The 27,039-nt window shown below is 48.1% G+C and overlaps 1 protein-coding gene across 1 annotated transcript in view; it reads right to left on the bottom strand.

The window, feature by feature from the left end:
- The window catches only part of LOC136577417 (scavenger receptor cysteine-rich type 1 protein M130-like), a 334,056-nt gene that overhangs the window by 155,369 nt on the left and 151,648 nt on the right, over nt 1-27,039 (bottom strand). The window contains exon 4 of the mRNA XM_066577312.1: nt 9,010-9,321. Coding sequence (XP_066433409.1) covers nt 9,010-9,321 — 312 coding nt within the window. The remainder of the gene's footprint in view (nt 1-9,009; nt 9,322-27,039) is intronic.

A 27,039-nucleotide genomic window follows, 5' to 3' on the forward strand; every position in this document is an offset into this window, starting at 1 on the left:
TGTTTTTGAGGCACTACGTGTCCTCTCCACGTGTCCGTGGTTATATGCACCTTAACAGTAACAGCGTTGGTGGGAAATGGCCTCGCCGTCATCATGTCTTTGGGAAGCCTCTGTTTCCACACCCCAGAGACATACCATTAGCAGCGGTATAGGCAGAGCCCATAATTAGTAACATTTCAGCCGTAGCATTAGGACAGGCCCCACTAACATATCACTAGCAGCATTATAGGGGGAGCACAGTATTAGTTCCATTTCAGTAATAGTAGCACTCAAGACAGGCCCCAGTAACAATTCCGAAGCAGCAGTATAGTGGGAGCGCAGTCTTCGTTCCATTTCAGTAATAGTAGCACTCAAGACAGGCCCCAGTAACAATTCCGAAGCAGCAGTATAGTGGGAGCGCAGTCTTCGTTCCATTTCAGTAGCTGCAGTATAGACAAGGCCCAAGTTACATTTATGTAGCTAAAGTGTAGGCCAACCCCACACACCTTTCTGTACCATGAGTGCAGGCGAAGAACATAGAAATTGCTATGATTACACTGTAGGTGAGTGCCCAAAAAAATTGGTGTACCAACAGTACTAATGTACCTCAGTAAAAATTGGCCATGCCCAACCAAGATGGCAGGTGAAACCCATTAATCACTTTGGTTACTGTGGCTTAAGTGGTAACTAGGCCTGGAGGCAGCCCAGTTTAACGAAAAATTGGTTCAAGTTAAAGTTCCAACGCTTTTAAGAGCATTGAAACGTATAAAAAATTTTTAGAAAAATTATATGAGTGAGCCTTGTGGCCCTAAGAAAAATTGCCCGTTCAGTGTCATTACGTGAGGTTTCAGGAGGAGGAGCAGGAGGAGGAGGAGGAATATTATACACAGATTGATGAAGCAGAAATGTCCCCGTTTTGGATGGTGAGAGAGAACGATGCTTCCATCCGCGGGTGCAGCCTACGTATTGCTTAGGTATCGCTGCTGTCCGCTGGTGGAGAAGAGAAGTCTGGGGAAATCCAGGCTTTGTTCATCTTGATGAGTGTTAGCCTGTCGGCACTGTCGGTTGTCAGGCGGGTACGCTTATCTGTGATGATTCCCCCAGCCGCACTAAACACCCTCTCCGACAAGACGCTAGCCGCAGGACAAGCAAGCACCTCCAGGGCATACAGCGCGAGTTCAGGCCACGTGTCCAGCTTCGACACCCAGTAGTTGTAGGTGGCAGAGGTGTCACGGAGGACGGTCGTGCGATCGGCTACGTACTCCCTCACCATCCTTTTACAGTGCTCCCGCGCTGTCGTATGAGAATTTTACCATCAGTTTGTCCGCCAGGGTACTGTGGTATAGCAACACTCTCAAATCCCTTTCCTCTTCGGGTATGAGAGTGGAAAGGTTCTCCTTATACCGTGGGTCGAGCAGTGTGTACACCCAGTAATCCGTAGTGGCCAGAATGCGTGTAACGCGAGGGTCACGAGAAAGGCATCCTAACATGAAGTCAGCCATGTGTGCCAGGGTACCTGTACGCAACACATGGCTGTCTTCACTAGGAAGATCTCTTTCAGGATTCTCCTCCTCCTCCTCCTCCTCAGGCCATACACGCTGAAAGGATGACAGGCAAGCAGCATGGGTACCGTCAGCAGTGGGCCAAGCTGTCTCTTCCCCCTCCTCCTCATCCTCCTCATGCTCCTCCTCCTCCTCCTGAACGCGCTGAGATATAGACAGGAGGGTGCTCTGACTATCCAGCGACATACTGTCTTCCCCCGCCTCCGTTTCCGAGCGCAAAGCATCTGCCTTTATGCTTTGCAGGGAACTTCTCAAGATGCATAGCAGAGGAATGGTGACGCTAATGATTGCAGCATCGCCGCTCACCACCTGGGTAGACTGCTCAAAGTTTTCAAGGACCTGGCAGATGTCTGCCAACCAGGCCCACTCTTCTGAAAAGAATTGAGGAGGCTGACTCCCACTGCGCCGCCCATGTTGGATTTGGTATTCCACTATAGCTCTACACTGCTCATAGAGCCTGGCCAACATGTGGAGCGTAGAGTTCCACCGTGTGGGCACGTCGCACAGCAGTCGGTGCACTGGCAGATTAAACCGATGTTGCAGGGTGCGCAGGGTGGCAGCGTCCATGTGGGACTTGCGGAAATGTGCGCAGAGCCGGGTCAAGCGTGGGTAGCTTTTCAGAAAGCGCTGAACCACCAAATTAAAGACGTGGGCCAGGCATGGCATGTGCGGGAGGCTGCAGAGCTGCCACCAGGTTACGGCCGTTGTCACACATGACCATGCCCGGTTGGAGGCTCAGCGGCGAAAGCCAGCGGTCGGTCTGCTCCGTCTGACCCTGCAGCAGTTCGTGGGCCGTGTGCCTCTTCTCTCCTAAGCTGAGTAGTTTCATCACGGCCTGCTGACGCTTGCCCACCGCTGTGCTGCCACACCGCGCGACACCGACTGCTGGCGACGTGCTGCTGCTGACACATCTTGATTGCGAGACAGAGGTTGCGTTGGAGGAGGAGGAGGAGGAGGAGGGTGGTTTAGTGGAGGAAGCATACACCGCCGCAGATACCACCACCGAGCTGGGGCCCGCAATTCTGGGGGTGGGTAGGACGTGAGCGGTCCCAGGCTCTGACTCTGTCCCAGCCTCCACTAAATTCACCCAATGTGCCGTCAGGGAGATATAGTGGCCCTGCCTGCCTATGCTTGTCCACGTGTCAGTTGTTAAGTGGACCTTGGCAGTAACCGCGTTGGTGAGGGCGCGTACAATGTTGCAGGAGATGTGGTCGTGCAGGGCTGGGACAGCACATCGGGAAAAGTAGTGGCGACTGGGAACTGAGTAGCGCGGGGCCGCCGCCGCCATCATACTTTTGAAAGACTCCGTTTCCACAACCCTATACAGCAGCATCTCCAGGCTGATAAATTTGGCTATGTGCACGTTTAACGCTTGAGCGTGCGTGTGCGTGGCGGCGTACTTGCGCTTGCGCTCAAACACTTGCGCTAGCGATGGCTGGACGGTGCGCTGACAGACATTGGTGGATGGGGCCGAGGACAGCGGAGGTGAGGGTATGGGTGCTGGCCAGGAGACGGTAGTGCCTCTGCCCTGAGAGGGGGGTTGGATCTCAGTGGCAGGTTGGGGCACAGGGGGAGAGGCAGCGGTGCAAACCGGAGGCGGTGAACGGCCTTCGTCCCAAATTGTGGGGTGCTTGGCCATCATATGTCTGCGCATGCTGGTGGTGGTGGCTCCCCGGCTGATCTTGGAGCGACAAAGGTTGCACACCACTGTTCGTCAGTCATCTGCACTCTCAGTGAAAAACTGCCAGACCTTTGAGCACCTCGGCCTCTGCAGGGTGGCATGGCGCGAGGGGGCGCTTTGGGAAACAGTTGGTGGATTCTTCGGTCTGGTCCTGCCTCTACCCCTGAACACCGCACTGCCTCTTGCAACCTGCCCTGCTGCTGCCCTTGCCTCCCCCTCTGAAGACCTGTCCTCAGTAGGCGTAGCAAACCAGGTGGGGTCAGTCACCTCATTGTCCTGCTGCTCTTCCTCCGAATCCTCTGTGCGCTCCTCCCTCGGACTTACTGCCCTTACTACTACCTCACTGATAGACAACTGTGTCTCATCGTCATCGTCCTCCTCACCCACTGAAAGGTCTTGAGACAGTTGCCGGAAGTCCCCAGCCTCATCCTCCGGACCCCGGGAACTTTCCAATGATTGGGCATCAGTCACGATAAACTCCTCTGGTGGGAGAGGAACCACTGCTGCCCAATCTGAGCAGGGGCCCGAGAACAGTTCCTGGGAGTCTGCCTGCTCCTCAGAATGTGTCATTTTCATGGAGTGAGGAGGCGGGGAGGAAGGAGGAGCAGCAGCCAGAGGATTCTGAGTTGCAGCAGTGGACGGCGCAGAACTGTTGGTGGACGATAGGTTGCTGGAAGCGCTTTCTGCCATTCATGACAGGACCTGCTCACACAGCTCATTTTCTAATAAAGGTCTACCGCGTGGACCCATTAATTGTGCGATGAATGTGGGGACGCCAGAAACGTGCCTCTCTCCTAATCCCGCAGCAGTCGGCTGCGATACACCTGGATCAGGAGCTTGGCCTGTGCCCACACCCTGACTTGGGCCTCCGCGTCCTTGGCCACGTCCACGTCCTCTAGGCCTACCCCTATCACTCAGCATGCTGTATTACCAGTAATGCAGAAACAGAACGCTGTAATTAAATGTGCCGCTTATTGGCCTGTGGTTGGAGGCTGACTTCGCTTACGGAACGCCAGGAAATAATTTTGCCTGCTGTAACACTTAGCTGGCTGCGTATGAATTTGGAGGACTACTACACCCAGCAGAGACCCAGAACACTGAGGACAGTGACAGGCAGCCCAAATAGATTTTTTTCCCAAAATGTTTTTGCAAAGGCCCACTGCCTATATTCAATCAATATGTCTTCTGTCCCTGCCTCACCGCTACAGGCCCTGGAGTATGTCAAAGAACTGCATAGTGTTGCACTGTGGACTGCAATACAGCGGTGATTTAACAGCAGAGACAGAGCCAGGAAATAATTTTGCGCAAGCCTGCTGTAACACTTAGCTGGCTGCGTATGAATTTGGAGGACTACCACACCCAGCAGAGACCCAGAACACTGAGGACAGTCACAGGCAGCCCAAATAGATTTTTTTCCCCAAATGTTTTTGCAAAGGCCCACTGCCTATATTCAATCAATATGTCTTCTGTCCCTGCCTAACCACCACTTCTGGCCCTGGAGTATTACTGCAGGGCGCAATGCTCTGCACGGCCGATATACCAAAAAAAAAAAATATTGCAACACTGCAAAAAGCAGCCTCCACAGTACTGCACACGGTTAGATGTGGCCCTAAGAAGGACCGTTGGGGTTCTTGAAGCCTAAAATACTCCTAACACTCTCCCTATAGCAGCTCCACCAAGACAGCACTTTCCCTCCTCTATGTCAGAACGCATCTGTGGCGAGCCGCGGGAGGGGCCGATTTATATACTCGGGTGACACCTGATCTCGCCAGCCACTCACTGCAGCGGGGTGGTATAGGGCTTGAACGTCGCAGGGGGAAGTTGTAATGCCTTCCCTGTCTTTCTATTGGCCAGAAAAGCGCGCTAACGTCTCAGAGATGAAAGTGAAAGTAACCCGAACATCGCGTGGTACTCATCACGAGTAACGAGCATCTCGAACACGCTAATACTCGAACGAGTATCAAGCTCGGACGAGTACGTTCGCTCATCTCTATTTACTACAGAATTGTTACTGGGGTCTGCCTATACCTTTCTTACAGAAATGTTACAGGGGTCTGCCTATACTTCTGCTACAGAAATGTTACAGGGGTCTGTCTATAGTGTTACTACAGAAATGCTACTGGGGTCTGCCTATACTTTTACTACAGAAATGTTACTGGGTTCTATCTATACGTTTACTACAGAAATGTTACAGGGGTCTGCATATACGTCTGCTACAGAAATGTTACAGGGGTCTGTCTATAGTGTTACTACAGAAATGCTACTGGGGTCTGCCTAAACTGCAGCTACAGAAATGTTACAGGGGTCTGCCTATACCTTTGCTACAGAAATGTTACTGCGGTCTGCCTAAACTTCAGCTACAGAAATGTTACAGGGGTCTGCCTATACTTCTGCTACATAAAGCTTACTGTGCTCTGTCTATACTTTTACTACAGTAATGTTACTGGGGTCTGCCTATATTTCTGCTACAGAGATGTTACAGGGGTCTGTCTATACTTTTACTACGAAAATGTTACAGGGGTCTGCCTATACTATGCTACAGAAATGTTACTGGGGTCTGACTATACTTCTGCTACAGAAATGTTACAGGGGTCTGCCTATACTATGCTACAGAAATGTTACTGGGGTCCGCCTATACTGTTACTACAGAAATGTTACTGGGGTCTACCTATACTTTTACTACAGAAATGTTACAGGGGTCTGTCTATACCTTTGCTACAGAAATGTTACAGGGGTCTGCCAATAATTCTGCTACAGCAATGCTACAGGGGTCTGCCTATATCTTTGCTACAGAAATGTTACAGGGGCCTGTCTATATGTTTACTACTGAAATGTTACTGGTGTTTGTTTGCCTATACTTCTTCTACAGAAATGTTACTGGGGTCTGTCTTTACTGTTACTACAGAAATGTTACTGGGGTCTGCCTATACTTTTACTACAGAAATGTTACAGGGGTCTATCTATACGTTTACTACAGAAATGTTACAGGGGTCTGCATATACTTCTGCTACAGAAATGTTACAGGGGTCTGTCTATAGTGCTACTACAGAAATGCTACTGGGGTCTGCCTATACTTTTACTACAGAAATGTTACTGGGGTCTGCCTATACTTCTGCTACAGAAATGTAACCGGGGTCTGCCTATACTTCTGGTACAGAAATGTTACAGGGGTCTGCCTATACTTCTGCTACAGAAATGTTACAGGGGTCTGCCTGTACTTTTGCTACAGCAATGTTACAGGGGTCTGTCTATACCTTTGCTACAGAAATGTTACTGGGGTCTGCCTATACTTCTGCTACAGAAATGTTACAGGGGTCTGCCTATACTTCTGCTACAGAAATGTTACTGGGGTCTATCTATACGTTTACTACAGAAATGTTACAGGGGTCTGCATATACTTCTGCTACAGAAATGTTACAGGGGTCTGTCTATAGTGCTACTACAGAAATGCTACTGGGGTCTGCCTATACTTTTACTACAGAAATGTTACTGGGGTCTGCCTATACTTCTGCTACAGAAATGTAACCGGGGTCTGCCTATACTTCTGGTACAGAAATGTTACAGGGGTCTGCCTATACTTCTGCTACAGAAATGTTACAGGGGTCTGCCTGTACTTTTGCTACAGCAATGTTACAGGGGTCTGTCTATACCTTTGCTACAGAAATGTTACTGGGGTCTGCCTATACTTCTGCTACAGAAATGTTACAGGGGTCTGCCTATACTTCTGCTACAGAAATGTTACTGGGGTCCACCTATACGTTTGCTACTGAAATGTTACTGGTGTTTGTTTGCCTATACTTCTGCTACAGAAATGTTACAGGGGTCTGTCTATACGTTTACTACAGAAATGTTACAGGGGTCTGCCTATACCATTGCTACAGAAATGTTACAGGGGTCTGTCTATACTTCTGCTACAGGAATGTTACAGGGGTCTGCCTATACCATTGCTACAGAAATGTTACTGGGGTCTGCGTATACTTCTGCTACAGAAATGTTACAGGGGTCTGTCTATATGTTTGATACTGAAATGTTACTAGTGTTTGTTTGCCTATACTACTGCTACAGAAATGTCACTGGGGTCTGCCTATACTTTTACTAAAGAAATGTTACGGGGGTCTGTTTATACCTTTGCTACAGGAATGTTACAGGGGTCTGTCTATACTATGGGTGCACTAAGTCTTCCCATCGCGGTGTTTTACCTATCTGGCACAAATACACTGACTGACTAGGGCATGAATTGTGGGCCGAGGTCAAGGTCGTTGGCAGGGTGAAACTTTCCCATGGTTAGGCACTCTGATTTCTTCCTGTGTAATACCATCTTTGTGCACTGACAGCATAGGCGAGCCCAAGGAACTCAAAGACTTCCCCTGGCAGTGTTGAGCTATCTGTGTGAGGACACATGGATTTCCCATTGCTATGTAACTCAAGGCACCTTGGGTCACACAAGGTGGAGGCTGGGACCAAGCCTAACCCTGGGCCCGCTCACGTACTTCCCACACAGACTATAGCGGGTCCTGGTCATGGTTTCTTGACCTTGTAATGCCACCTCCTCCTCCTGTCATGGATCACCACTGGGCAACATGTATTTTCTCCCATGTTATCACAGTTATCTGAGACACTGGTTTGGGCCAAACAGGGGAACGTTACTGCATTCATGAGATGTTCACAGCTGTATTAGCATCGAAGTCCGCTTCATGTCCGCGATTGCTGAGGGTTTAGGCAGAGGCCTATGTCCTGGGGGAAATGCAACTGCGCCAGGTTGGGCCTTTGGAACTTCTTCCTGGTTAATGCAGTCTTTGGAGCGGTGAAAGCAAACGTAACTGATCTAATGAGACCTTCACAGCTGTACTAGCATAGGAGTCCGCTTCATGCCTGCGATTGCTGAGGGTGTGGGCAGAGGCCTATGTCCTGGGGGAAATGCAACTGCACCAGGTTGGGCCTGTGGAACTTGTTCCGGGTTAATCCAGTCTTTGGAGCAGTGAAAGCAACCACAAATAATTAAATGAGACGTTCACAGCTGTACTATCATCGAAGTCCGCTTTATGCCCACAATTCCTGAGGGTGTGGGCCAAGGTCCTTGGCGGGGTGAAACTTTGCCATGTTCGGGCGCTGTGATTTCTTTATGCGTAATACCATCTTTAAGTTCCAGGGGCTCGCCTATGCTGTGGGTGCACAAAGACTTCCCATTGCGGTGTTTTACCTGCCTGACACAAACCCACTGACTGACTAGGGCAGAAATGTAGGCCGAGGCCCTTCGCACGGTGAAACTCTGCCATATTTGGGCACTCTGATTTCCTCATGTGTAATACCACGCTTGAGTTTCTTGGGCTAGCCTATGCTGTGAGTGCACAATGAGTTCCCATTGCATTGCTTTACCTGTCTGGCACAAATACACTGACTGCCTAGGGCAGAAATGTGGGCGGAGGTCCTTGGAGGGGTGAAACTCTGCCATGTTTGGGCGCTAATGATTATATCATCACAGGCTTTTCACCACCATCTATCCTCAGTGCTGCTAAACTCTGTCCTCATGTACTGGTCACATGATTATATCATCACAGGTCCTTCATCCACACAGACATGTACACAGCGGGTCTTTTACACCAGTATAATAACCCTTCATGATTGGACTGATCGCTGAAAAAAACATCTTTGGATGAAGCTGCTGCAGGTTGATATTTAGTGTCATTCTCTCAGCAGTTGTCGGTGCAGTTATTGTACATGTTGTCAGGTATAATGCTGTATCCAGTGCGGTGTGTGATGTGTAGAGAGGAAAAATACGTCTCTTACCTGAACATTTCACGCCCATCAGAGATGCAGAAGGATATAGACCATCGTGTATAGAATAACGACACTGTGACAAGGATGACTCTACTCCTGTACATTTTAGATCCAAGCTCCTCCTGTAATCATCTAGAAATATATCCCCTCTGGTCACACGATGTTGTAGATTTGCAGTGTTACATCCCAGCTCTCTACAAACTATATTAGCAATGTTTTCTCTGTCGGCAGTGTCATATTCCACTCCCCACCATTCTCCTTTATGTCTCACTTGCACTAATCCTTCACATTCAGTGTTTCCTCCATAAAGTCTCACTGGAGCTGTGAAAATAAACAGAAATGAATATAAAAATCCATGAATATAAGGAAATACTAGTAAAACAGCGCTTGTCTCACCATGACGTCCCCTCTCCATATGCCTATTAATCACAATGCACATCTTAGAGGGGTGACTAGTCCTCGAGGTTCCTCTCTGTGAGCCAGAATGAGGAGGGGCAGCTGGTGGATCTGGTAGATTCTGCATCACATGGGTGTCAATTCACCAGAATCCCCAGATGTGGCTCCCAGAGATCCCAGCTGATGGTCATGGACTAGAGAAGCCGGAGCCAACTTCTTATAACAGCAGTCTTCATGAGAGAATCCCTAAGAGCAGCGACCAATAGTAATATCTCTTACTACACCCCACATCCCAGAAATATCATCTACACCATCAAGTCACAAGTGTTTATGTATATTTGTGTAGACAAAGAGTGTATACAGGAGGTCTGAAACTGTCTACATACTGCAACATGGAAAATATCTGCAGAAAAGCTTTATTACTAGATTAAGCCTGAATGTACACTTTCATCTGCATGCAATATGGATAGAATATACATTGGAAAGTAACAAATTATTCTAAATGGGTTATTTTCCTTAGGCAGTTTTTCCCATATGAGGAGCGGAGAACTAGAAATGCAAACTGAATTAAATGTTTTTGCTTTGTTCATCACTGATTTAAATGGGTTTTATTAATAATGGACGTAGTTCCATTTTTTCTGTTTAACTCCATTCCATTTTATTTCCGTTTTTTGAATGGAAAAAGAGTGTGTTCAGCTAATGCCAGTGTGGACGAGCCCTTAGTCATGTCAGATTCATTATCTCTTGTCCTTCTTATAATATCTGGATTTACCAATCTCTATTGATTCACAGTACAGCGATGTTCATCAGATTGGTGAATTCTGCTCTCACAGGTTTCAGATAATTGACCTAATTAGCTGGTTCCAACACAGAGAAAACCCTTCCCTGCTACACAGACCACCTAAAACAGCTGTACTCATGCCCCCTAGTGGCCATCTAAGTGACCATACTGCTGCAATATTACATATAATCTTGCAGCAGTGTAGCTACTTTGATGGCCACTAGGGCAACTAGTGGATTTGAGGTACAGCTGTGTGTGATATGTGGAGATCAGCATGGATGTAGTAGAGCTATGTGTGATGTGTGGGGATCATAATGGATGTACCATGTAGTAGAGCTGTGTGTGTAATGTACTGTGTGTGTGTGTGTAAAGTGTTGGGTCAGAAAGGATGCAGTGGAGCTTTTTTGTGTTATGTGTTGTGTGTGTAATGTATGTGGCCTTGATGGGTGTAGTGGAGCTGTGTGTGTAATATGTGGGATCAGGATGAATGCAGTGGAGCTGTGTGTAATGTGATGTGTGTGTCATATGTGGGAATCAGGATGGATGTAGTAGAGCTGTGTGTGATGTGTGGGGATCATAATAGATGTACCATGTAGTAGAGCTGTGTATGTAATGTGCTGTGTATGTAATGTGTGCGGTCAGGATGGATGTAGTTGAGCTGTGTGTGTAATGTCCTGTGTGTGTAATGTGTGGGGTCAGGATGGATGTAGTAAAGCTATGTGTGCAATATGTGTGGTCAGCATTCATGTAGTAGAGCTGTGTGTGTGTGTAATGTGATGTGTGTGTAATGAGTGAAAATCAGGATTGATATAATAGTGCTGTGTGTGTTATGTGTGGGCATCATAATGGACATACCATGTAGCAGAGCTGTGTGTGTAATGCACTGTGTGTGATGTGTGGGAATCAAGATGGATGTAGTAGAACTGTGTGTGTGATGTGTAGGGATCATAATGGGTGTACCATGTAGCAGAGCTGAGTGCATAATGTGCTGTGTGTCTAATGTGTGGGAATCAGGATGGATGTAGTAGAGTTGTGTGTGTAATGTGCTGTGTATGTAATGTGTAAGGGCAGAATGGATGTAGTAAAGCTGTGTGTAGTGTGCTGTATGTGATGTGTGGGGGTCATAATGGATGTACCATGTAGTAGAGCTGTGTCTGTAATGTGCTGCGTATGTAATGTGTGGTGTCAGAATGGATGTAGTAGAGCTGTATGTAATGCGCTGTGTGTGTGATGTGTGGGGTCAGGATGGAGATAGTACAGCTTAGTGTGTAATGTGCTGTGTGTAATGTGTGGAAAAGAGGATGGATGTAGTAGAGCTGTGTGTGTTATGTGTGGGGATCATAATGGATGTACCATGTAGCAGAGCTGTGTGTTATGTTTGGGAATCAAATGGATGTTGAAGAGTTGTGTATGTGATGTGTCGGGATCAAAATGTATGTACCATGTAGCAAAGCAGTGTGGCGCATTGTGCCACAAGAAACACTGGTGCTATAGTTTCCTAATAATTACTAGTATCTAGTAATAAAGAGGAGAAAAGCCAATCAGGGACATTTTTTAAGTAATTTACATCTGAATTCTGGTGGAGGAAAGTTGCACATTTTTGTGTAAGCCACATTTGTTAAAAATATTGTTACCATTCTTTTTGCACTGACCTTTTTAATGAAAAAGTAGGTGGGGCTCAGGAGGGGACATGGCTTTCCTAAACTAATAGTTTTATGTACAATCTGTGCCAGAAGCTAGGTTAAATTATGTTAGGTATGTATGCTACGTCAGACCTGACGTACATTTCTGTGTAGGTGCATGGAGATGCAGGAATGTTATACTAAGGGTACTTTCACATCAAACGGAATTACGCCACAAGACGCAGCCAAATCTGCAGCTGCGGAATTCAACACCAAGATCTGCAGGTCTGGCTACAGATTTTGATACAGAATTGCAGGTAGATTTTCAGCCATTTTCAATTTTGCATCAAAATTTGCAGGAAGCCTTCAGGTTTTGGCACAGAATTTAGCACAGGTTGCAGCCTAGTTCGTCCTGCCTGGAAATCCCTAAAACCAGCGTTAGAAATGCTGGCCTTAGAAGATTTCCCCCAATATCTTGTTTCCTCTCTTTCTCAGTACATGAGCTTTATTAGCAGTATGTAGGGAATCCTGTAAGTTCTAACGCTGGATATTAGAGTATTTCCACTGTTCTGGTATCAGAGGTGGTAACACGAAGAATATGTGTTATTTTATACCCAGATTCTTACTGCTCAGATATTATATGAACTGCTTTTTGTGTAGAGAGCAGAAGACAATCCTCATCATGTCACATGTGGAGATGAGCGAACGTACTCGTCCGAGCTTGATACTCGTTCGAGTATTAGCGTGTTCGAGATGCTCGTTACTCGTAACGAGTACCACGCGATGTTCGGGTTACTTTCACTTTCATCTCTGAGACGTTAGCGCGCTTTTCAGGCCAATTGAAAGACAGGGAAGGCATTACAACTTCCCCCTGCGGCGTTCAAGCCCTATACCACCCCCCCTGCAGTGAGTGGCTGGCGAGATCAGGTGTCACCCGAGTATATAAATCGGCCCCTCCCGCGGCTCGCCACAGATGCGTTGTGAGATAGTGAGAGGGACAGTGGTATCGTGTTGGAGCTGCTGTAGGGAGAGTGTTAGGAGTTAGTGTAGGCTTCAAGAACCCCAACGGTCCTTCTTAGGGCCACATCTAACCGTGTGCAGTAGTGTGGAGGCTGCTTTTAGCAGTGTTGCACTTTTTTTTTTTTTTTTGGTATATCGGCCGTGCAGAGCATTGCGCCCTGCAGTAATAGTCCAGGGACAGAAGTGGTGGTTAGGCAGGGAGAGTGTTAGGAGTGATTGTAGGCTTCAAGAACCCCAACGGTCCTTCTTAGGGCCACATCTAACCGTGTGCAGTACTGTGGAGGCTGCTTTTAGCAGTGTTGCACTTTTTTTTTTTTTGGTATATCGGCCGTGCAGAGCATTGCGCCCTGCAGTAATACTACAGGGACAGAATTGTGTAGGCAGGGCCAGAAGACATATTATAGATTGAATATACGCAGTGGTCCTTTTGAAAAAAAAAATTGAAAAAAAAATCTATTTGGCCTGCCTGTCACTGTGCTCAGTGTTCTGGGTCCGTGTCTGCTGGGGGTAGTAGTTCTCCAAATAAATACGCAGCCAGCTAAGTGTTACAGCAGGCATGCGCCAAATTATTTCCTGGCTCTGAAATCACCGGTCTGTTGCAGTTAATAACAGTGCAACACTGCAGTTCCGTGACACACATCAGGGACAGAATTGTGTAGGCAGGGCCAGAAGACATATATAGATTGAATATACGCAGTGGTCCTTTTGAAAAAAATATTGGAAAAAAAACTATTTGGCCTGCCTGTCACTGTGCTCAGTGTTCTGGGTCCGTGTCTGATGGGGGTAGTAGTTCTCCAAATAAATACGCAGGCAGCTAAGTGTTACAGCAGGCGTGCGCCAAATTATTTCCTGGGGTTCCGTAAACGACATCAGCCTCCAACCACAGGCCAATAAGCGGCACATTTAATTACAGCGTTCTGTTTCTGCACTACTGCTAATACAGCATGCTGAGGGGTAGGGGTAGGCCTATAGGACGTGGACGCGGGCGAGGACGCGGAGGCCCAAGTCAGGGTGTGGGCACAGGCCGAGCCAGTGCGGTGGCCAGGGGTAGAGGCAGGGCCAGACCGAATAATCCACCAACTGCTTCCCACAGCGCCCCCTCGCGCCATGCCACCCTGCAGAGGTCAAGGTGCTCTACGGTGTGGCAGTTTTTCACAGAGACGCCTGACGACCGACGAACAGTGGTGTGCAACCTTCGTCGCGCCAAGATCAGCTGGGGAGGCACCACCACCAGCATGCGCAGGCATATGATGGCCAAGCACCCCACAAGGTGGGACGATGCCCGTTCACCGCCTCCGGTTTGCACCACTGCCTCTCCCCCTGTGCCCCAACCTGCCACTGAGATCCAACCCCCCTCTGAGGACACAGGCAGTACCGTCTCCTGGCCTGCACCCACACCCTCACCTCCGCTGTCCTCGGCCCCATCCAGCAATGTCTCTCAGCGTAGCGTCCAGACGCCGCTAGCGCCACAGTTTGAGCGCAAGCGCAAGTACGACGCCACGCACCCGCATACTCAAGCGTTAAACGTGCACATTGCCAAATTTATCAGCCTAGAGATGCTGCCATATAGGCTTGTGGAAACGGAGGCTTTCAAAAGCATGATGGCGGCGGCGGCCCCGCGGTACTCGGTTCCCAGTCGCCACTACTTTTCCCGATGTGCCGTCCCAGGCCTGCACGACCACGTCTCCCGCAACATTGTACGCCCCCTCACCAACGCGGTTACTGCCAAGGTCCACTTAACAACAGACACGTGGACAAGCACAGGCGGGCAGGGCCACTATATCTCCCTGACGGCACATTGGGTGAATTTAGTGGAGGCTGGGACAGAGTCAGAGCCTGGGACCGCTCACGTCCTACCCACCCCAGAATTGCGTGCCCCTGCTCGGTGGTGGTATCTGCGGGGGTGTATGCTTCCTCCACTAAACCACCCTCCTCCTCCTCCTACACAACCTCTGTCTCGCAATCAAGATGTGTCAGCAGCAGCAGCACGTCGCCAGCAGTCGGTGTCGCGCGGCGTGGCAGCACAGCAGTGGGCAAGCGTTAGCAGGCCGTGCTGAAACTACTCAGCTTAGGAGAGAAGAGCCACATGGCCCACGAACTGCTGCAGGGTCTGACAGAGCAGACCGACCGCTGGCTTGCGCAGCTGAGCCTCCAACCGGGCATGGTCGTGTGTGACAACGGCCGTAACCTGGTGGCTGCTCTGCAGCTCGGCAGCCTCACGCACGTGCCATGCCTGGCCCATGTCTTTAATTTGGTGGTTCAGCGCTTTCTGAAAAGCTACCCACACTTGTCATACCTGCTCGGAAAGGTGCGCCAGCTCTGCGCACATTTCCGCAAATCCCACACGCACGCTGCCACCCTGCGGACCCTGCAACATTGGTTTAATCTGCCAGTGCACCGACTGCTGTGCGACGTGCCCACACAGTGGAACTCTACGCTCCACATGTTGGCCAGACTCTATGAGCAGCGTAGAGCTATAGTGGAATTCCAACTTGCGCGGCGCAGTGGGAGTCAGCCTCCTCAATTCTTTTCAGAAGAGTGGGCCTGGTTGGCAGCCATCTGCCAGGTCCTTGGAAAATTTGAGGAGTCTACGAGGATGGTGAGCGGGGATGCTGCAATCATTAGCGTCACCATTCCTCTGCTATGCCTCTTGAGAAGTTCCCTGCAAAGCATAAAGGCAGACGCTTTGGAATCAGAAACGGAGGCGGGGGAAGACAGTATGTCGCTGGATAGTCAGAGCAACCTCATGTCTATATCTCAGCGCGTTATGGAGGAGGGGGAGGAGCATGAGGAGGAGGGGGAAGAGACAGCTTGGCCCACTGCTGAGGGGACAGATGCTGCTTGCCTGTCATCCTTTCAGCGTGTATGGCCTGAGGAGGAGGAGGAGGGGGAGGAGCATGAGGAGGAGGGGGAAGAGACAGCTTGGCCCACTGCTGGGGGTACAGATGCAGCTTGCCTGTCATCCTTTCAACGTGAATGGCCAGAGGAGGAGGAGGAGGAGGAGGAGGAGGAGGATCCTGAAAGTGATCTTCCTAGTGAGGACAGCCATGTGTTGCGTACAGGTACCCTGGCACACATGGCTGACTTCATGTTAGGAAGCCTTTCTCGTGACACTCGCGTTACACGCATTCTGGCCACTACGGATTACTGGGTGTACACACTGCTCGACCCTCGGTATAAGGAGAGCCTTTGCACTCTCATTCCCGAAGAGGAAAGGGGTTCGAGAATGATGCTATACCACAGGGCGCTGGTGGACAAACTGATGGTAAACTTCCCATCCGACAGCGCTAGTGGCCGAAGACGCATTTCCGCGGCGCAGGTAGCAGGGGAGGCGCAGAGATCAGGCAGCATGTACAGCGCAGGCAGGGGAACACTCTCTAAGGTCTTTGACAGCTTTATGGCTCCCCAGCAAGACTGTGTCACCGGTCCCCAGTCAAGGCTGAGTTGGCGGGAGCACTGTAAAAGGATGGTGAGGGAGTACGTAGCCGATTGCAGCACCGTCCTCGGTGACGCCTCTGTCCCCTACAACTACTGGGTGTTGAAGCTGGACACGTGGCCTGAACTCGCGCTGTATGCCCTGAAGGTGCGTGCTTGTCCTGCGGCTAGCGTCTTGTCAGAGAGTGTGTTTAGTGTGGCTGGGGGAATCATCACGGATAAGCGTACCCACCTGTCAACCAACAGTGCCGACAGGCTTACACTCATCAAGATGAACAAAGCCTGGATTTCACCAGACTTCTCTTCTCCACCAGCGGACAGCGATATCTACGCAATACGTAGGCTGCACCCGCGGATGGAAGCATCGTTCTCTATCACCATCCAAAACGGGGACCTTTTTGCTTCATCAATCTGTGTATAATATTCATCCTCCTCCTCCTGCTCCTCCTCCTGAAACCTCACGTAACTAGCCGAGCGGGCAATTTTTCTTAGGCCCACAAGGCTCAGTCATATAATTTTTCTAAACAATTTTTATACGTTTCAATGCTCATTAAAGCGTTGAAACTTTCACCTCAACCAATTTTTATTTTAATTGGACTGCCTCCAGGCCTAGTTACCAATAAAGCCACATTAACCAAAGCCATTAATGGGTTTCACCTGCCCTCTCGGTTGGGCATGGGCAATTTTTCTGACGTACATTAGTACTGTTGGTACACCAATTTTTGTGGGCCCTCGCCTACAGTGTAATCCAATAAATTTTTGGCCCACCTGCATTACAGCTGACATAACATCAGCTGTGATGGGCAATGCAGTGGGATATTTTTATGTACCGCCGGTGGGTTCCAGGGAGCCACCCATGCTGTCGGTCCACAGGGAGTTGTAAATGCATCTGTTTCCACTTCTAAAGAACCCCAGTCTGACTGGGGCATGCAGTGTGGGCCAAAGCCCACCTGCATTAAACATGACATTACTACCTCAGCTGTGTTGGGCAATGCAATGGGATATATTTATGTACCGCCGGTGGCTTCCTGGCACCCACCCATGCTGTGGGTCCACAGGAAATTGTAAATGCATCTGTTTACACTTCTAAAGAACCCCAGTCTGACTGGGGCATGCAGTGTGGGCCGAAGCCCACCTGCATTAAACATGACAATACTACCTCAGCTGTGATGGGCAATGCAATGGGATATTTTTATGTACTGCCGGTGGGTTCCAGGGAGCCACCCATGCTGTGGGTCCACAGGGAGTTGTAACTACATGTGTCCACTTCTAAAGAACCCCAGTCTGACTGGGGCATGCAGTGTGGGCCGAAGACCACCTGCATTAAACATGACAATACTACCTCAGCTGTGATGGGCAATGCAATGGGATATTTTTATGTACCGCCAGTGGCTTCCTGGCACCCACCCATGCTGTGGGTCCACACGGAGTTGTAAATGCATCTGTTTTCACTTCTAGAGAACCCCAGTCTGACTGGGACATGCAGTATGGGCCGAAGCCCACCTGCATTAAGCACGACATTACATCAGCTGTGATGGGCACTGCAATGGGATATATTTATGTACCGCCGGTGGGTTCCAGGGAACCACCCATGCTGTGGGTGCACACGGAATTCCCATTGCGGAGTTGTACCTGCCTGTGACTATTTATAAAAAAACGCGGTCTGACTGGGGCATGCAGACACCTTGACAGAATGAATAGTGTGTGGCACATAGGTTCCCCATTGCTATGCCCACGTGTGCAGCTCCAGATGGAGGTGGCACAGGATTGGATTTCTCATTGCTTCTGTACAGCATTGTGGGCTATCACCCCGCCCCTTTTAAAGAGGGTCGCTGCCTAGCCGTGCCAACCCTCTGCAGTGTATGCCTGCTTTTCCTGTGGCAGACGCACTTATAAATAGACATGAGGGTGGCGTGGCATGAGGGCAGCTGAAGGCTGGGCAGGGACAGTTTGGTGTGCGCTGTGGACACTGGGTCGTGGGGGGGGGGGATTTGGCAGCATGTAACCGAGGAGAAGTGGCAGCGGAGTGTCATGCAGCCAGTGATTGTGCTTTGTTGGAGGTAGTGTGGTGCTTAGCTAAGGTATGCATTGCTAATGAGGGCTTTTCAGATGTAAAAGTTGTTGGGGGGGGGGCCCACTCTTGCTGCTATTGTGGCTTAATAGTGGGACCTGTGAACTTGAGATGCAGCCCAACATGTAGCCCCTCGCCTGCCCTATCCGTTTCTGTGTCGTTCCCATCACTTTCTTGAATTGCCCAGATTTTCACAAATGAAAACCTTAGCGAGCATCGGCGATATACAAAAATGCTCGGGTCGCCCATTGACTTCAATGGGGTTCGTTACTCGAAACGAACCCTCGAGCATCGCGAAAATTTCGTCCCGAGTAACGAGCACCCGAGCATTTTGGTGCTCGCTCATCTCTATTTAAAATGACTGAGTTTTATTTTCATTAGTATTTGAGCGTGATCTGACCATGTTGCTATTCCAACCTCTGAGGAAGTGACCAGTGGGAGGGTCCATCTATCTATTAAAAAGAGATCAATACGAGAGAAGGATTTGTGTCATGGGGAAAAATAGGTATATTCCCTAGACGAGGAATTTAGGCATCTGAATGAGTCGTATAAAGCTTCTTTGTGAAGCCATGGGGCTAGTATAGGAGAAGATCTAAGCCTGTTCGTTGAGTCTTGTTCTCTGTCTGGGGTGATGTTAAAGTCCCCGCATATTATCAGCTTACCAAATTGCAGATTTTAATTTTTTTATAACTTTGTTTAGGAAGGAAATTTGAGCTTTGTTAGGGGCATAAATATTAGCCAGGGTGATAGGGCAATGGTCCATTTTGCCAGTCACAATGAGGAACCTTCCCTTGGGATCCACAAGGATATTCTTAAGAGAGAAATTGGTGTTTGCTTTAAAGGCTGTTAGGACACGTGCCTGTTTTTTGGGGGTGCATGACATGTAAATTTGGGGGTAGTCTTTGTTAGAAAATTTTGGACATGCTGTAGAGGAGAAATGAGTCTCCTGTATACAAATAACATCGGAGCCTGCTTGTCTGGCGTCTTTCCAAACTGCAGCTCTCTTGAAGGGAGAGTTTAGACCCCTTGCGTTTTGAGATAAAATTTTAAGCATTATGGATGTTGGTTAAGTAGATAACACAATCTTGAGGTTGAAAAAGGACCGCATCCACAATAAAAAATAAACACTCTGAAGTACATACTACTAAGTAGATATCGGATATCTGGTAAAGTGCCCATTTTTCTCGCGGCTTGCATCATGGCCTCTTTGACATGAAAAAAATGGACTCTCACAATGACATCCCTTGGGATTTCTGCAGGGAGGAAATTTGGTTTTGGGAGTCTATGAGCCCTGTCGATGATGCGTTCAGATTCTGGTACATCAGGAAGTATGGCGCAAATAAGTTGAGAGAGGAAACTTTTCAGATTAGGTGGGCTAATGTTTTCGGGTATGACTCGGAATTTTATATTATTTCGCCTATTTCTGTCTTCTAAATCCACAAGTTTATTTTTAATGGCGGTTACTTCGTCCTCTAAAGTATAATGAGAGTCAATCAGGTTGTTGTGAGAAGTAGTTAGCTCCTCCATTTTGTTTTCCATATGATCTGTGCGGTCGCCTAGATCTTGTAAAGATGCATTTACAGAGGAGGACAGAAGGTTGAAATCGTTTTGTATTGATCTCCTCAGAGCAACCACAATATTTTTAATGAAAAGTTCTGAGGCAGGTTGGTCAGAGGAGGGAAGGGTTAAAATCGGGTATTCTGACAGAGACAGGCTGGAAGCTGAGGGGGATGAAGAAGCCATTCTTTGCCGTTGTTTTTCAGGGCTAGAAAATGGGGACTGGTTCACTTCCCGCTGAAAATCAGTTATGGGCGGCATCTTGCCTAGCTCCTCGCTGTGATCGTGAGGTAAATTTATATCACTCACCCTCCTCTGGCGTTGAACTTTAGGAGCCTGTGATCGGTTGCAGGCTACAGCATCTCCGTTGTCCTCCCTGGCCGAGACTTTGGCTGAAGGAGCTTCTTCGGAGCAGACAGAAGCTGTCACAGGGCTCGGAGCTTCCTCTTCTGTGCAGGGATCAGGAGGAGGGGGGGGGGGGCAGTAAGCAGCTGCAGTCTCACCTCGGCTGGCGCCTCGGGTAGTGAAAAAGTCAGAGACTTTCTGTGGGGGAGGCTTTGAAATCCTACTTTTGGACATTCCTGCAGTCCCTCTGGTAAGTGCCTCTGCTGATAAGATAAGATCTCACTCTTTTGATGCTTTTATGTCGCTTGGGAAGGGATTGAGCTGGAGAGCTCAGAAGAGTGCGACTAGCTCAGATGGCATTCATGCCACGCCCCCCGGTGAGTTGTATTTTTGTTGGTAGCACATAACGTACCATGTGATGTGTTAAGAAACTTTCCAAAAATTTTAAGCAGAATGAAATGAAAAAACAAACAATTACACAATTTTTGGGATTTAAATTTTACAGCAGTCATTTTTGTCGTTAAATGACATGTTAGCTTGTATTATTGTACCTTGACGCCACCAGGAAGTAGTGGTGGAGAGAACAGTGATGCCCCCTGAACCTGATTGGCTGCAGAAATGGCTCCCCTGCAGGTCCTGGAAGGCCAGTATGATGATCCTGCTGCTGTGCTCCCCACTGGTGCTGTAATTCTTCCAGGCTCCCTGCAGCAGTTTTGTGTTCCCACGCCCTTTCCTGCTGCTGCTGGTGGTAATCGCCGCTGTCCATCTCCCTTCTCTCCCATTCCCCGCTACTGCTGATGATGATGATCCGCAGTGGCGTTCTCTCCCCTGGGTCATCGCCGGTGTCCTACTCTCTTCTCTCCCCTTCCCTGCTGCTGCTCCTGGTAATCGGCGCTGTTGTTCTCTCCCCAGCGGCTGCGCCAGGACATGCAGGAGACTGGTGTTCGGCCCTTCCCCGCTGCTGCAGCTCCCCCCTGTCCATCTCCCTTCTGTCCGGAATGACTGCTTGGCCAGGGGAGAAGGAAGGGGGACAGCTACTAGGGGAAAACACATTGCTGCATGCTGTTTACTGATTTTTCCCTGCCCTGGAGGCTTAAGCTTAGTTTTATTTATGTATCACCACTAAAAAAAAAAGTACTTTTTATGTTTGCATTGATGAGGGTTTGTGAGTGCTTGTCTTTTGAAGGATGAGCTGCAGTTTTTATGTTCAAAAAGTTTTTATTAAGACAGCCTTTTCTGAAGTATCAGTTATGTAGACACAGTTATAAACAAATAAGTGTTATATTACCCAATCTTCTATTGGGAAGTGATTCTACATGTTTCGAAAGATATCACTGTCTCTAATTTGCAATAGTTATAAACAAATAAAAACTAAATCCAATGTGTGGGGGGGAAAGGAAGGGGAAGGACAAGGCGGGGGAAAGCAGGACAGGAGATTGGTCTCAGACCACTTATGGTTCCGGTTTATCATAGGAACACACAGTATATGGTTACTCAAGCCTAGGTCCTAATTGTTAGGATCCGGTCTTCGAACATTGAGGATGCCCAGATAGTAATCCAAGGTTGCCAGGTAGCATAGAAGCATGGGTGTGTATTGTCCTCATCTAATCTTATCTCCTCAAACCACATGAGGGTGTTTATCATATACAGCCACATCACCCTAGAGGGAAGCATGTAGGAACAACACTTCCTGGGGATGGTTTGGCTATTAGCAAAGATAAAGAACTGTGTATATAAATAGTAGGGCAGCCTCAGGGGTAAGCCTGATGGCTGTTCCACATGTTTAGTTGTATAGGGTCACGATATCCTGCCACAATGTGGCTATGGGGCACATTTCCACCAGATATGAATCAAAGTGCCAATGGCTACCCAGCATCTGCAGCATAAAGGGGAGCCATTGGCAGATCAAAAATGTTATTCAATCTCTCCAGAGTTCTATACCACTTAGACATTTTGTAATTGAGTTCTGGCAATTTACATGAAGCCTCCATCTTGGATGTTGGAATATGTGCTTTTTTTCCATAGTTCACATGGCAGGCACCTACCGAGCTCTCTCTCCCACACTCCCACATATCCCAGGGCTTCATCCTCTATCTCCTGCTACAGCAGCTCCTTATATAATGCAGAGATCAGGTGTTTGGGAGGATCAAAGGACAAAATTATTTCCTCTGAGGCCTCGGTCACATGGGCGATTTTTCGCGCGATTTGCGCATGCGCATGCGATCTGCGATTTTATAGAACCATTGCTTTACAATGGTATTGGACACATGGGCGCTTGTTATGCGCTTGTCCGATAAATTATAGGACAAGAAATCGCAGATCGCGGCTATCTGCGATCTGCGATTCCTTGTGTTCTCTATATGCGCTCAATGGGGCCGGCGGCAGCAGCGCTGACCCCATTGAGAACATATACTACACAAATCATTCTCCTCTGCCACAGCTGTAACAGCTGTGGCAGAGAAGAATGATGTTTGCCCATTGAATTCAATGGAGCCGGTAATACAGCCGGCTCCATTGAAAGCAATGGGCTGCCGGCGAGCACAGGATTAATTTTCAGGAAGGGCTTAAAAATATAAGCCCTTCCCTGAAAATTATCCAAAAATGTGTAAAAAAAAATATATATATATACTCACCTTGTCCGTGCAGCCGGAGTTCAGCCGCGGCCGGCCGGTAGTTCTCCTGAACTGCTCTGAGTAGTATTCAGCAGGCGGGGATTTAAAATCCCCGCCTGCTGAATGGGCTGCCTCTGATTGGTGAGGCTGTTACTAATCAGAGGCAGCCCATTCAGCAGGCGGGGATTTTAAAGTATAGAAACCAATCAGGGGCAGCTCTCAGCTGTCATTTAATAGCTGAGAGCTGCCCCTGATTGGTTCCTGTGCTGAGCCAATCAGAGGCAGCACTCACTCACCCATTCATGAATTCATGAATGGGTGAGTGAGAGCTGCCTCTGATTGGTGAGGCTGTTACCAATCAGAGGCAGCCCATTTAGCAGGCGGGGATTTTAAATCCCCGCCTGCTGAATACTACTCAGAGCAGTTCAGGAGAACTGCCGGCCGGCCGCGGCTGAACTCCGGCTGCACGGACAAGGTGAGTATATATATATTTTTTTATTTTTACACATTTTTGGATGATTTTCAGAGAAGGGCTTATATTTTTAAGCCCTTCCTGGAAATTCATCCTGCGCTCGCCGGCAGCCCATTGCTTTCAATGGAGCCGGCTGTATTGCCAGTTCCATTGAATTCAATGGGCTGGACAGCGCTCCTGTGCTCGGGCCCATTTCAAAGAAAATGCGGCTAGGAGCAGATTTTTCCGGCGATTTTTCGGCCCTGGTCACGCTATTTGCGGATGCGCATCCGTCATGCGATCCGCAAATCGCGGCAAAAAACGCCCGTCTGACCGAGGCCTAAGGGAGTAAGTGGCTTAGTCATGTTCTCCTCAGGTGTCAGAGATTTTATGAAACCCCTTGCAAACACACCCACGGGGGACTATAGTGTCTCTAAAAAAAGTCTAGCAATGGTCTAAGAGCTGACTTGGTCCCGATGCCCCTATTTAGAGGAATGTAAAAAGTTCGGAGGGATAGTAGTGATGGGCTATGAGTGGTGGTGTCAAATTGAGGGTTAGCCACGAACAATGTAAGAGGGTCTGGTAAATAAATCAGTTTGAATTTGGGTGCGAACCTGCACTAAACATCTACCATCTGAGTCAGGAATGGGGACAGGATACGTTTATTTCCCAGGAGGCTTCTAGGGATCCAGAATGCTCCCTGTATTAGCCTGTGCTCTGTGTCCCATTCCACCTCTAACCATAACTTGGTGGACAGATGTTTAACTAAATTTAGGATGCAGTTGGAAAAATTGGCTCTATAGTATAGAGAGAAACCCAGGCCTCCTGATTCCCTTGTGTATGTGAGATTATACCATAAGTGAGGTCCTCAGCCCCTCCATATAAATTTGCTGATTAATGCTCAGATACACTGCAGAAAAAGCCTGAGTATTCTTACTGGGACAGTTTGACACAGGCACAAAAACTTTGGAAGTGTGTCCATTTTATTGGCATTTACCCTGCTACTCCAGGACAGAAAGAGCAGATTCCATTTATCCAAATCCCTCTCTAAACTGGAGGCATGCGGTATGAAAGTCAGAGTTAAGGCTTCAGTCAAATCAGTTGGAAAGTGAACCCTAAGTATTTTATAGGGGAATGTTTCCATTCGTAGGGGAACTGTCTCTCAAGGTTTTACCCCTTGGTCTGTGGCAAGGAAAAATTCAAGATCTGACTTTTGAAGGTTTACCTTAAAATTGCTGATCGCATTGAAATTCCTAAACTCGTGGAGTATCACTGAAAAGCCCACCCTTGGACAGGACAAGTATAGGAGGTCAGCAGCAAAAAGTAGCATCTTGTGTTCTGTTTGGCGCACCACAACCCCGTTATGGAATAATTTTGTCTAATCGCACTGGCCAGAGATTCCATTGTTAACATATAAAAAAATGGAGACAGGAGACATCCATGTTTTGTACTTTCCTGGATCAGGAGAGGGGATGACAGAAACCCTGTGACTCAGACTCTGGCTGTGGGTTAAGTGAATAGAGCCATTATCCAATTTCTAGGAAATCAAAGCCAACTTTCTCAAAAGCCTTCTCTGTATCTACCACTAGGATTCATAGAGGGGAACCTGATGGATTTAATGGTATTGTTCCTAGCTTTCCTCCCCGGGACAAATTCCACCTGTTCTCTGTGGATTAGACCTGGAGTGAGGGTTTGTAACCAATCTATCAATCTGGAGAACATTTTTACATCAATGTTTATAAGTGAAATAGGCCTAAAGTTGCCACAGACCAAGTCATCCTTTCTTGACTTTGGAAAGACCACTATATGGTCCTGTATGGCATGAGGGAGACAGGAAAGCCCACTCAAAATTGCGTTGAAAGAACGTAGAATGAAAGGGGAGTTCTCTTCCCTAAACATCTTGCAGAATCTAGCTAAAAAACAATCGGTGCCTGGACTCTTGCCTATTTTTTAACTTTTTGATTAATACCGATCGTTCAGGAGGTGAGAAATCCGACTTCATTGCTTGAGCACCCTATGCGTCTATCATGTTAGAAGCGTGATTATCTAGATAGATATCCCCCCTCCGAGAACCCAACTTCCAAAGGATCTTTGCTCATGTTGCAAAGTTTATCATCGTATGATCCGTTTTTCTCTAGTATATCTGAGGTGGAGTGGACAATTTCTCCATGGCTAGATTTAATTTTTAGTATATTGGATTGAGGTAGCCTTGGGTAAAAAGTTTTAGCCAGCCAGTTCCCACATTTATCCCCATATTCAAGTGTGCCTCTGTGGATTTTGTTCTTATATCCCAGGGAGCGTTGGTCTAGTAGTGATAGGATTTGTTGTCTGAGGTAAGATATCTCAGCTTTTAACATATCTAGGGGCATTTATTTTATCAGAAGGTTCTTTGATATGTAGATCAGCTATGGGATAAGCAACTTCAAAAGGGATTTATGAAACACCCTATGTACCCTCCAAGAACCTGGTAAATCTAACTCATAGGCTAGAGGATTAATGACTCACGGTATGGCAAAGGGACCGATAAAACCTGGTGCAAGCTTTGCCGAGGGGAGCTTCAATTTTAAATTTGTCGTGGACAGATAGACCTTCTGACCAACCTGAAATGGCTCTGAAACAATGGACCTTTTACAACTACGTAGCTGCATACAACCACTTGCTTCCTCCAGGTTCTTGTGTACACCATCCCAGGCCTCCCGCCACTCACTAGTAACAAGATCAACCACGGGACAAACTGTAGGTACTGGAATGGAAGTCAGGAACCAGGGATGGTGACCGAACACACAGAAGAAAGGTGACACCCCAGTCGCCGAACTGATATGATTATTTATGGCAAAGTCGGACAAAGGTAAAAACTCTTCCCACCAACTCACCCTCTCGCCCACAAAAAGACGCAAGTATTGTACTAGGTCTTGATTTTTACGTTCCGTTTGCCCATTCGTCTGCGGATGAAATGCTGATGAGAACGACAGAGATGTTCCCATGTTTTTACAGAAGGCCCTCCAAAATTGGGCTACGAATTGCACCCCCCGATCCAAAACTATATTGACCAGTATTCCGTGCAATCTTATAATTTCTCTAATGAAAATCTTCACTATTTCAGCGGCAGACGGTAATTTTTTCAGAGGAACAAAATAGGCCATTTTCGAGAACCTGTCAACAGCTACCAAAATGGTGGAACAACCTTGTGACAGAGGCAAGTCAGTAACAAAATCCATCGATACATGCGACCATGGCCTACCGGGTACTGGCAACGGCCTAAACGGTCCCTCAGGGCTCTAATGGCGACTCTTATGGGAAAAGAAGGCACACGGACTATACCCTGAGTGGCCCACCAATTCCTGGGAGAGGACTGCACCCACCCCAACCTCAGAAGCGTCAATCTCCACGAAAAAGGGCTCCTGAGGGTCCGTCTGAGTAGACACCGGTGCGGGAATAACACACGTTTAACCCTCGAATGAGCACTTCTCCAATTTAACATACAATTGGTACTCCCGTAGCCGCTCTAACACCAAATGGAGGTGTCTGACATGTGTATCCCAATCGACAACCATAAAAACGCCCAGTTAATCGTCAAAGATTGCGTCCATAGACTCCTGAAAAACCACAGGGGCGTTGCACAACTTGAAGGGCATAACCAGACACTCGAAGTGCCCCAACGGGGTGTCGAACGCGGTTTTCCACTCGTCACCAGCCTTAATACATATAAAATTATAAACCCCCCGAAGGTCAAGCTTGGAGAACCAGCG

Source organism: Eleutherodactylus coqui, chromosome 8, assembly GCF_035609145.1.
Source record: "Eleutherodactylus coqui strain aEleCoq1 chromosome 8, aEleCoq1.hap1, whole genome shotgun sequence".
NCBI classification, from domain to species: domain Eukaryota; kingdom Metazoa; phylum Chordata; class Amphibia; order Anura; family Eleutherodactylidae; genus Eleutherodactylus; species Eleutherodactylus coqui.